General features: G+C 55.3%; 1 protein-coding gene across 1 annotated transcript; it reads right to left on the bottom strand.

The window, feature by feature from the left end:
- Positions 1 to 4,309: 4,309 nt before the first annotated feature.
- On the bottom strand, positions 4,310 to 9,970 carry EDN2 (endothelin 2). Its single transcript, XM_010959784.3, has 5 exons — positions 9,774 to 9,970; positions 9,254 to 9,416; positions 7,610 to 7,732; positions 6,569 to 6,667; positions 4,310 to 5,032 (listed from the first exon to the last, which is right to left on the bottom strand). Exons 1-5 carry the CDS (start codon positions 9,835 to 9,837, stop codon positions 4,939 to 4,941), a joined length of 543 nt encoding a protein of 180 aa, XP_010958086.1. The 5' UTR covers positions 9,838 to 9,970; the 3' UTR covers positions 4,310 to 4,938.
- Positions 9,971 to 11,936: the final 1,966 nt, after the last annotated feature.

The raw sequence follows: 11,936 nt of genomic DNA, 5'->3' as shown, positions 1-11,936 counted from the left end.
CTATCCCCTGTGAGGGGCTGGGAGGGGCCCCGGGAGCTGGAAGCACTGGCGGGGCCAGGTTGAGGGGTGCATGGCAGGAAAGGCCATGGACAAGCCAGCTGCCCAAGGCCAGCTCCTGTCTTGGTTCTCTCCGGCGATGAGCCACCTTCACTGGCTCCCCATCACTCAAGTTCAAATTCCTGGTCATGGATGTTATTTCCAGCCTGGCCCTTGACGATGAGGCTGGCTGCCTCTTTCCAGATTCTTCCACGCTCCGGCCCTTTCCCTCATCCCAGCCTGGGCAAACCTTACTCATTCTTTAAACCCTTCCTCCCCTCCCCCTCCCCTACACCTCACCATCTGGAAGGGCAGCCCATAAACTGTCCTACCTCCTGTCCCTTCACTAGGCCCTTGTCTGTCTTCCCTGCCAGCCTGTGAGACCCCTGAGGGCAGCAAGCGTGTCCTGACCCAAACGCTTGAAGCACTAACAGAGAGTGTCAACAGCGTGGTAATATTCTCCAAGGAGACATTGTCTGAGACTGTGGCAGGGGAGGGGGGGTGACAGCTGCTGTAGATGTCCCTGCTCATAGCCCCTCCCACTGCTGGGTGCTCTGGAGGGCGCTGCCCATTCCTGCCTGCCCCCTTCAGCCTTCCCCACGCCCCCTCCTTGCTTCACTCCCTGTAAGGGGCTAGAATATTTCCCTTCCCCACAGAGCCTTCACCTCTGCTGTTCCCTCTGCCTGGAACACTCTTGTCCACCCTCCTTCTTCACTTGACTGATCCCCTCCAGCTTGGCCTAGATGTCACTTCCTTCAAGAAGCCACCTGGGGCTCCCCCACTCCAGGGGTTCCATCACACAGTGGCTATATCCTCTCAGAGCAGCAGGACAGCATACACATTGAGAGCTTAAGGTTTAAATCCCAGCTCAGCCACATGTCTCTGTGACTCTGGATGACTTACTTAACCTCTCTGTTATCTTTTCTCTAAAATGGGAATAATCAGGGTAGAACCTGCTGTGTAAGGCTGCTGTAAGGAACCAAGGAATTCATGTGCAGTGAGCATTTAATGAGCACCCCATAAATGTTTGCTATTCCTTTTATTTTCGTATTTAACAGTGCTTTCTTGAAGGGCTCTCCTGTTGGCCTGTGAGGGCGGGGCTGTGTCTGTCTTGTTCACAAGACTCTCTGAGTGGGTGATTGTTCATAACTGTTGAACGCATGGATGGCCACATTCCAATGATTTATTGCCCTGATAGACAAATGACTTTTCTCAAGAAAGTTCTGAGATTCAGAGAGAGACAGAGAGTGAAATTGATTCCTTGGGATTCTTTCCCAAGTGAGGGGGTGGAGGGAGAGGCAGAGGCAGCCTGAGGCAGGAAAGGGCCTGGTCCATAGCCTGGTCTGCATGTATCAGGCCGCATAGCCCTGAACGTGGGATTGAACCCCCCTGTGTGTCCACTTCCATTTGTGCATGTGACCCGAATAAATCTGGGTCACTCTGTGTCCCCTTCTGGCCTATCTTTGCCTGTGGTTCCAGTCTAAAAGAATACACATTTGACTCAGAAAGCCTTGATAAAATCTGTTAAGTATTTATGGAAAAGGCAGAAAAAGGGGGGTGGGGTGGGGGGGTGGGATTTTGTCCCACAAAATCCAGACAAACTTCCCCAAATGTTGACATCTTTCTTCCCAGGGTTCAATCTCACTTAGCAGTGGCTTTTCATAAATTTTCTTCTTCTTCTTCCAAACTCTATTGCACCTCCCCTGACAATTCTGGGACCCCAGCTACCAGGAATGTGGTCTAGAAGCAGGCTCAGACTTTGGGGGCACATGACCCTTGACCCTACAAACTTCTCATCTTGGGAGAGAGGCAGGACTGGAGGAGGGCTAGAGCAGGACCCCCTAAAGTACAGGGCCCAAGCCAGAGGCCCCCATTTCCTGGGACTAAGAATCAGGGGTCTGTGGCATCGCCCTGCCTTTGGCTGCTTCCCTGGCCTCCTCTCCTCCCTTTAATCATCTCTGTCACTTAATCATTTGAGTCACCGATCTCTGAACTCTGGCCAGGGCAGTGAATGCCTACTTCTCTGAGCCTCTGACACACCCTCAACCTCCATTCCTCTGCCTGGCCTCCATCACACCTGCCATCCTCGGGTTGCCCCACTCAGCTGCCTATCTTGGCCATTGGCTGTTGCTTTAGGATTTCCAAGAAGTCAGGGTCATTTTGGAAGGGTTGCTGGGCTGCCAGGGAGTGAGGTTCCCCTGGCCTCAGGCTCAGCTAAGATTTGAGAGGTGTGCTGTGGCCGGGGCTATGGGAGGAAGTAAGTGACTGGGCCAGCCCCATCACCCAACCCTCACGGCCCAGGATGGACCCCTAAGAACCTGTGGTGAACTTGCTTCCCTGCCTCCTGTCCCCTCATTCACTCTTGCACTGTGTGGCCCTCTGCATTTTTCCAAAGCCCAGCTCTTACCAGGTCCTTACTGCTCCCAGACATTTTGTGGGTTCAAGAGAGAAAGTCCATGCTCCTTACTTTGTTGTTGTTGTTTTTTTTAATCTCTTCTATTTTTTTGTTTAATTAAAAAATGATTTGGGGGGTGATTAGATTTATTATTTATTTTTTAACAAAGGTACTGGGGATTGAGCCCAGGACCTCATGCATGCTAAGCATGCGCTCTACCACCGAGCTATGCTCTCTTGCCAGGCTCCTTACTTTGGCCTCCAGGTGTTCTGGCTTCATCTCCTGCCACTCTCCTCCCACCATGCTCCAGCCATCTGGGGTCCTCTGTGGGAAACGCCTTTGTCACCTCCACTGCCAAGCCTTTACCTTTCCTGTCTCCTCTGTCTGGAGCTCCCTCTTCACTTTCTTCCCATTTATTTGAGTCTTACTCCTCTTTGAGGCTATGGGAGTAGTGTCTTGTTCTTGAGTCTTTCTCTGACCAGTCCTCTCCACCCTGGCCCCAACTCAGGTCCCATAGCCTGTGCCCATCCCCCTCATGACATCATCACCACTGATGGCCTGATAAACAGCCTCTGCCTCTTTTCAGGCCCAGGACTGAGCCCAGCACCGTAACATCCATTTGGTGTTCACCCCAGCTCTACAAGGCGGGGACTATTGTTTTCCATTTTATAGTTGAAAAAACCAAGTCTCAGAAAGAGGAAGAGATTTGCTCAATGTCATACTGCAGTGGTCATCCATGAATTCTATCAGCAAATAGTTATTAAATACATACATGCATGTGTACTATAGACCCTGATCCTGATGCTGCCACTTGCTTGCTGTGTGGCCTTAGGTAAGTCAGTTGCCTTCTCTGTGCATTAGTTCCCTCATCTGTAAAATGGGGATAATTAAAGTACCTGTAGCATAGGATTGTTGAGAGGATGAAGTGAGTTAATTTGGGTAAAGTGCCATTATACAGTAGGGGTTTAATATGTGCCAACATGTTATTCTTCCATGAGGGAGTCAGGGCTGGCCTCATAGACAATGCAGGATTAAAGGAGGGTATAAATAATTATTTTTTCAATAGTTGGCTCAGGCCACAGCTTGCCATTCTCAGCATAGCCCACGGGGGTGGGGGTGGGGGAAGGGAACAGCTTGCTTGCAGGGGGTTTGGCGGAAATGGAGGGTGTGGGTCTGGGCAAGCTGCCAGCAGGGGTGGCCTTGGTGTCTGGCTATCCTGGGACTCAGGTGGGCTGCTTCTTGGGCTTTGGCAGGATTGGCCAACCTGGTCCTAGAGCCCTGGGCTTCTTCAGTCAGAGAAGTATTGAGTCTCCCATCAGGGTCCTGTTCAAAGCCCAGGGTGCCAAGCCTCGAGCTGAGCCATGCTGGGGCCACCAGGGAGGGTGAGGGACAAAGGCCAAGCTGTGGCTTCACTACAATGCCCATCACTGGCTGCTAGGGCTGCACACAGCCTCAGAGTCCATTCAACCCCAGCTCTCACTGGATAGATTTGTTCCAGGCATCGTGGGTGGCCCCTGCCGGGACAGCACAACCAGAACAGAAGTGGGTCATGGCCCTCCCATGGGCTTGGCTCCTTCCAAACATGCTCTTGGGGAAGGCCTGGGCATTGGTTACTGGCCTGATGGAAACAGGTCCCAGAACCCTGGATATCAAAGCTGCAAATATTTGTCCTGGCATGAGAGGCAAAAGCCCAGAGAGGGTGTGTTAGCAGCCAGAGATGCCCAGCAGGGGCATGGGGGAAAGGAACTCAGGGCTCCAGCCACCTGCCCCCAGCCCTTTTCTCCCTCTTCCTGTGTTCTCTTAACTTCCAAGTAGCCCCTTTTGGAGAAGTGCCTCCCATCCCTGCCTCAGCCAAGACAAAATACCAGAGTACCATTTCATTGTTTATTACAAACACAAATTGGCAGGTAAGTAACTGAGAGTCTAAAAAAATACATTAAAATAAATAATCAAAATTTTCCAAGTTCTTAAAGCAAATAAGTTATATACAGACAAGTGAAGGAGAGTAGGCCCATCTCACCAGGAGTGTCCCCAGGGTAAAAGGGTACAAGGACTCTGGGGAGGGAGAGCTGGAGGGGACAGATGGGGGCCGACTGGGACATCAGACCCGGGCAGACCCATCCAGCCTCCAGGGCAGGCGTAGGTGGGAGCAACCACCACTGCACATCACTCCTGGTTTGCGGCCAACAGACACGACACCTCTCCGGACGTGGCCTCCAGGCTGGTGCACGCCCCACACGTTCCTTTCAGCAGGGCTATGGGGCCAGGGCCAGCGTGAGAGGCCGCTCTGCAGCCTGGGGGCTGAAGGCTTTCCTGGGCAGTGTGAGGGCACTGAGCTGCCTTGAAGGAGGCTCCTTCTCCAGGGTGAGGAGGCCGGAGCTCGCACCAATCCCGGCAGGTGGGTTTTCTGGACCAGGAAACAGATGGAGGGTCTCCAAGCACTGGGATGCCCCTCTCCTCCCATCTCCACTCAGGCTTCCTTCCCAAAGTTCCTCCAGTTTCCAGAACTATCTCTTCCTCCACCTGGAGTGTGTAGGCCTGGGCTCCCTCATTCCCTCTGGCTGTTGCCTAGCAAAATGGATCTTGGCAGCAGAAATATCCCTGGAATTGAAGAGAGGTCAGTTTAGCATCTCAGGAGATATGGACCACCTGAGAGTTCCCTGTAAGAGGCGCAGTAATAAGGGCTGGATCCCTTCCTCACGGCTGTAGGGTCAGAGGGTGGCCACAGCTGACCCTGAAAACAAGGTCAGGTCTACACATCAGGGATAGGCCACACCAGGCCTGGAAGCTTCTCTGCCCATAGGGGCTTTGACAAAATCAATGTTCAGCATCCAGTACCATCAAAGCGACCAGACGGCCCAGGGGGTCTCCCCTGACCTGCCTTCCCACTCCCATACCGCTGTCCAGACTTCCAGGCTGTTTACCTTCTGCCCACTCAAACTCCACCTCCCAAATTTCCCATTCTGCAAGGTCCAGCTCAAGGTGGTCCCACCTGGACATATATGGGTCCTAGCTGCCCTCTGACTCTGGCTGAGACCCTGGCTGGGACTCTGGGGTCATCCAGGTGGCCTCACCCTGGCTCAAGTCATTTTAGCCTGCAAGCTGGGAGGCTGGCTTTGGTTCCCAGCAAGGGTCTCAACTTCTCTGAGCCCCCTTCTTGGTCCATATAATAAAACAGGCCTGAACTGGTGTGATGATGAGTCCAGGTTAGCAAAGCACTCTCTTTGCCTGCTATGAAATGCAACGCACTTGCAAAGTCCTATCTTGAATATTTTTCATCCTAAGACAGTTCCTAAGTATATGGTGGGTCCTGCCTATCCCCCTCTCCTGCCTTTTCTCCTCTGTTTCTGTCTCCTCACGAAGATGGGAGTCCCTGAGGGGCCAGGCTGGGCCCTGGCGCTGGCCAGTCCTGAGGAGCCCTTAGGGATAAAGGCGGGATGGCTAAGATCTCCCAATCTCTCATACGCCAGGCACATCATGTATGTCAACCCGTCTCACCTACAATAAACCCCTGAGATGGATGGCACTGTTGTCCCTGCTTCACAAATAGGACCTGGAAGCCCAGAGAAGTCAAGTGACAAGACCAAGGTCACAAAGTTTGTTCGTGGCAGGGCTGGGGTTCAAATAAGGGAGTTCTGGCCCAGGAGCTGATCCTTTAGCCACTGTGCTGCATGGCTGGATGTGGGGTTTCTGGTGTTAAGTCAGTTGGGTTGGACAGACGTTCACAGGTACCTCCTATGTGCTGAGCCTCAAGCTGAGCCATGCTGGGGCCACCAGGGAGGCGTTCCATTCTGGGACACGAGGAGGTAGCAGGCCCGGTAGTCGGCCCCTCTGGACCCCACGTGTGGGAGATGCTTGATTCAGACACGGCCTGAATGAATGCCTGTGGACCTTCCACGGTCACAAGCTCTCACCCCGACCCCCTAGAAAAGTCTACTTCCAGGCCTGGTCATAACAAAGAGCATAGCAGTTAAGAACAAGGCTCTGGAGTCAACCAGGTGCCACACTGCCTGTGTGACCTCGGGCAAACACCTTCGCTCCTCTGAGGTTCACATGGCTGCCCCATGGGGAACCGTGGAGGGGTCCCCATATGGAGAAAAAGGGAAACGTGTGAGGTATACAGGAGGTGCCCCTCACCTCAGCTGCTGAAGAAGCTCGCCAGCTGGGGCCCATGTCTTGCTGGCCTGGAACACATCTGCAGGGGACCCACTGCCTGGGACTGCCATGGCTTCAGTCCTGAATGAACAGAATTAGGGCCCAAGTGAGGGGCTGTCCAGGGCTCCAAGGCCAGCTGGCTGCAGGCCCGGCCCAGCCCCCTCCCCACTCCTACCCGCCCTCAGAAGCAGATCCATTTCCACCCTGTGCACCTGGCACCCCTCCTTTCCCAGATGGGGTGGGGACAGAGGAAACTGAGCTACCGGGAATGTGTTCTTAGCCTCAGAAAGAGGCGGCTGAGGGGCCAGCCTTCCCAGAATCCAGCCACCTGCAGCTGAGCCTAGCCCTTTGCAGGGGAAACTGAGGCAGGGTTGGAGCCATAACTGGAGTCCTGAGGAGGAGTTTCTCATAAACCATCATGGGAACAGGAGGCTGGGGATTGTGAAGCCAGTTTCTGCTTTCCCATATGCTCCAAATAGAGGAGGGAAGGAACACTTTCCCACCCCTTTGACAGATGAGAAAACTGAGGCCCAGAGAGTTGAGAGACTTGACAAAGGCCCCCAGCAGCTCTGTGACCACTCTGGGATGGTGCCGTGGATGTTACTTCACCAAGAAAGCTCTCAAGTCCCCTGAGCCTCAGGTGCAAACTCAATGCCCCATGGACAAGGCTGAAGGCCCAGCTCTCTGTCTGACTAGCTGTGTGGCCTGACAGGAGGAGTCCTGTCCCCTCTATGGGCCTGAGCTGCCTCAGCTGTCACCTGGGGAGAACTCTTCCTGCCCAAGAGTGAGGATGTAATGTTCTCAGAAGCCCCCAGGGCTGGGCAGAGTTGGGGACTCAGGGGGACCGGTTCCCTGCAGGACGGGATGGTGCCCAATGACACAGGGCAACCTAAAGGCCCCTGGGACCCTGCCTTCCGCTATTTACCCACTCTGCCCTTCTGCTGGCCTCCCCACACCCTGCTATGCAGGGCAGACCCAGGCCCGCAGCCACCTCTGACCCCTGCAGGCTGGGTGCCCACTCACCAGGGCCTTCCATGGCAGAAGGTGGCACAGGCGGGGTCCCTGGCACTGAAGCATTCACAGCGCCTTGGCAGAGAGCGGCGCCGGCGTCTTGGCGGGTTTCCCAGGCCGTAAGGAGCTGTCTGTCTGTGGGCGGGCAGCCAGCAAGGTAGTAGTGTAGGGTGGAGAGAGAGAGAGAGAAAGAGAGAGAGAGATTAGATAAACCAGGACCATCGGCAAGCTGGGACTGTCCACACTGCACACTGGGATGGCCACCCATGTCACCAGCATGACAGTAAAAGGTAACCAGCCCCTGACCTCAAGAAGACCCACCACAGCCTCCTTCTTAGGTGCCCCGCAGCCCAGGACAAGACCCTTCCCCTCTCTGGGCCTCTGCTTTCCCTCACCCACACCCTACCCCAACTCCCCCCGCACTGCTCAGTAAGACTCCCAGCACGGGGAGGAGGGTGTGGGAGCTATGCTCCCTCCCCATGTGGGGAGTCCTCCCTGCTCCTCCCCACTCCGAGACAGGAACTTGGGCTGGTGGAGCCAGGCTAGTCCCCCTGTTCTCAGAGAAGACCCTCAGCTTGTCCTGCAGGAGGGGCAGAAATGCCATCTCACAGAAGTAAACACACAGGCTCACAGGCTCACTGTTAAGCTGCCCCTACCTGGTCACCACTTGCCTGGAAGGGTGACAAATGTTTCTTAGGGCTTTGACTTAAAAATGATGGGGGTGTGTGTGTGTGCATGTGTGCATGTGTATGTGTGTGTGAAATCGGCTGAGACTGATTTCAGATTTAGTCTGGCCCAGGTGAGCCATGGGCAGGGCAGGGATCCTGTGGCCAGTTGGACCAGCACCTTCAGGTGCCAGAGCTAATTTTAGACGATGTGGTTGGAGCTGTAATGACTCCAGGTAGACCCAGCACGCAGGGACTGGCAGGGTTCCCGCCCTGAGCCAGTGTTTGGATGCGGATTAGCTCCACATACGCTTACGTGCCGGGCTTCTCTTGTCTCTTGCAATTTGGGGAAGGAAAAAAAAAACACAGAAACTTCAACTTAAAGTATGCAGTGGCCCGGAGGCAGTACGGGTGCAGACAGAACAGAAAGCACTGGGCCCCCACTCCAGCTCTGCCAGGTGACATGGGGCAGATTTCTCGTCTGTCATTTGGGGACAACAACAGTACCTGCCTCATGGGGAGGATGGGGGACTCATGAGAGATGCCAACACACAAGCAGTGCTTGGCATAGGGCCTGGTGCAGTCAAGACACGGGTGTTGAATTGTATTATTCTTGGAAGATCACGAAGAGGCAGCATGGGCAGAGCCGCTGTGAGCTCTGGCATACTCAGACTAGGATGGAGTCTTCATCTACCATTTACTCCTTCCTGTGTGGTCTTGGGAAAGGCACCTAACCTCTCTGAGCCTCAGTACCCTGATCTGGGAAACGGAGTCAGCACATTCTAGCAGGCTACTGTGAGGATTCTCAAGGGACAGCCCTGTCTATTGCTCAGGCAGCTCCCACGTGGGAGTTGAAGCCATAACTGATAGCTATTGCTTTTAGTCCAATGCCTTCAGGGAGAGCTGCCTTGTGCCGGGGGCTCCCCGGCATGCCAGCAGCCCCCTACGCCCAGCCCCGGCAGCCCCACCTGGATCCCCACGGTACACTCACCCGGGAGTGTTCACCCAGATGATGTCCAGGTGGCAAAAGTAGACGCACTCCTTGTCGAGCCAGGAGCTGCAGGAGCAACGGCGAGGCCGCAGGTGGGAGCCTCGGGCACGGGGCGAGGGTGCTGGCTGCTCTGGAGTTGGGGTGGCAGCGACTTGGCTCTTGCCTGCATGCACAGGAGGGAGAGAGAGGTGGAGAGGTGGGTCAGGGCGCCTGGCACAGCTGGGATGGGGGGACCCGCTGGGCTCCTCCCCTTGCATAATTGAGGAAGCTGGCAATCTCATTGCTCAGGAGCTCCAGGCCAGCCTGGGGAAGCCCCAGCAGCTCTGGGTGGGAAGGACCAGCAGCTGCTCTGCGCCTGCAGCACCTCTAATTGTACAGCCCCCTGCAGCTACGGCTGCCGCTGAGCTAGACTCCTGCCCCTGTGTGCCCCCAGCTGACTTGAGGGGCATGGCAGCCTCAGGGGAGAGAGAGATGGACAGACTCTGGGGCTGCTGCAGCAGAAGCAAGGGTGGGGGCTTACCTTCGTGCAGGGCCATGAGCAGGGCTAGAGCGATGGAGCACCAGGCGGTGGGCACGGCAACCATGGTGGTGGTGGAGCGTGCAGGCTGAACCGGAGCAGGGAGCGTGCCTGTTGCCAGCGTCTTGCTACCAAGCTGAGCTGATAGCTCATTGCCTCGGTGCCCTGGCTGCCTCTTATAACACCAAGTGCGCCCCGCCCCTGCCCGTCCAGCCCTGCCCCGCTGCACCGGTGGGCCGGGAGCCAGGGACACCGCCTCCTCCCAGGGCGCCTGGCCCGCCCTAGCCTCCGCGGTGGGGGGGATGAGGGGAGGGGAGAATGAGGCGGGGAGGGAAGGCCCCTGCTCCTCCCTCTGTGCCTAGAACACCTCCCGGAGTCCCCAGGCTCCTCTGCAGCCCCCAGGGATCCCTCCCAGTCCTGATGGACTTCCTCAAGTCGTCCCCCAAGTACCCCCAAGCCCCCTCCCCTCACTGGCTGAGCCACAGGTCTTGCCCTGAGCTGAGAATTTAGAGGGAGAGGTTGCATGATTAAAACCCTCCCTTTCCTTGGAGGAGACCCTGACTTCCTGCCTGCCTACAGCTAACCCGGAGGAGGGTGTCCCTTCTATGGTTTGGGAGGTAAAAGACCTGCTTAAGGCTGAGTAGCCTTGGGCAAGTCAGAGGCCTCTCTGGGCCTGTTTCCTTCAGTTAAAGAAACAGCTCTGACCAGCCTGCAGCTGCCTCCTCCCTGCTTACCCAGGAGGTGCTCCTCTTTCATTCTTGCCCCCCTCCCCACCTCCAAGGCCTGGAGACAGGAGTTCTGGTCCCCTTTAGAACCTATTCAGCTGAGCAGCCAAGGCCAAGGACATCCCTCCTGGGCCTCAGTTTCCTTGTTTGCAAAACAAAGCCAAAATAGGGAGTTCTTAATCTGTTCAGCTCACAGGCTCCCTTGACACTAAGAACAGGGCTTCAGAGCTCTTTCCAGAAAGATGTCCCCGTGGGCACACACACAAAGCGCCTAGGAAGGCCTCTCATCTTGGACATGACAGGATAACTTGGTTCACCTTTGTGACTACTTTCCGCAAAAAAAGGCAAGATGGTGAGGACGCTCTGGTGGCTAGCAGTCTGCTCCTGTCCTTCTGCTGGCTCAGAGGCTGGGCCATGCTGACACAAGAGCAGGGATGCTCTGGTGCTGAGCTCAGAAGCTCATGGCACAGGAAGTCGGTTTCTGCTCCTGCCCAAGCCTGGCTCAGAGTCCACCCTTCTCAAGGACCCTGTCTCCTGGCGCCCAAGGAAAGGCCCTTTCATTTCTCTGAACTCCCTGAACCCATGCTCTCATGCCTGACTCATGACATTGGGCTTATCTCCTCGACAATCCTGAAGTCCAGAACTCCGGAGAGGGCCAACCCAGAGCCTGCCTGGCACCGGGTAGGGGTCTCTGAGTGAGTGCTTCTCTGAGGGAGGGGGAATGAATGAATAAAGGCCTGGCTTTGAACCGTGGACATTAGATCCTCAGGAACCCAGGCTGCTCAAGTTTCAGTTTCTGTGTTCAGCAGTGCTTTTATCATTAGACATTGAGGGAAGGGGAAATAGATGATCATGAAGAAACAGGCAGTTTTGTTTCCTCCAAGGGTGTGTGCACGTGTGCGCGCGTGTATACGTGCGATCCTGATCCCAGCAGAGCAGAACAGAACCGGACAAAGGAGGGAGACACCCCTCAGCGATCCCTTCGACCCCCAGGCTGCCTCAGGCTGCAGGGGAAGCAGGAACAAACCTACCGTGTGCTCAGAGCACATCAACTCCTCTCCTTCACAGCCCCAGGAGGCAGCTGCTCTCATCTGGGTATCAGCTCCACCTCTGCCCAGAGAAGATGGAGACTCTGAGAGGAGCATTGCTGGGCCAAGGTCACACAGCTGGCATTGGAACGTCAATCTTGGTCTCTTCAGCAAACCAAACCACAGTGACTCCCTGTCCAGTGCTCAAGCCCTCCCCCGCATGGTGCCTCTCTAAGAATTTAGAAGAGTATCTCTGGAACGAGGTGAGCAATGCTCCTCGTCATTTCTATGATCCTCAGAGAGAATATAAATACGGAGTTAAGCAGGGTTAGGGTGGGGGTGGGGGGAGAGGATTCAAGCTACTGAACCGTGAAGAGAAGACAGAGGAAAAGCAGGTCAGCGGGGAGAAGGAG

This window comes from Camelus bactrianus, chromosome 13 (genome assembly GCF_048773025.1).
Source record: "Camelus bactrianus isolate YW-2024 breed Bactrian camel chromosome 13, ASM4877302v1, whole genome shotgun sequence".
Lineage (NCBI taxonomy): Eukaryota > Metazoa > Chordata > Mammalia > Artiodactyla > Camelidae > Camelus > Camelus bactrianus.
This window is presented reverse-complemented; position numbering and strand designations above follow the sequence as displayed.

Excerpts from the sequence above, each read along its gene's own strand:
- EDN2 (XM_010959784.3), bottom strand. The coding sequence starts at position 9,837 with ATGGTTGCCGTGCCCACCGCCTGGTGCTCCATCGCTCTAGCCCTGCTC. Across the intron at positions 6,668-7,609 it reads TTCTGCCATGGAAGGCCCTG|GACTGAAGCCATGGCAGTCC; the intron begins GTGAGTGGGCAC and ends CTGTTCATTCAG. Across the intron at positions 5,033-6,568 it reads GAGCTTCTTCAGCAGCTGAG|GGATATTTCTGCTGCCAAGA; the intron begins GTGAGGGGCACC and ends CTTCAATTCCAG.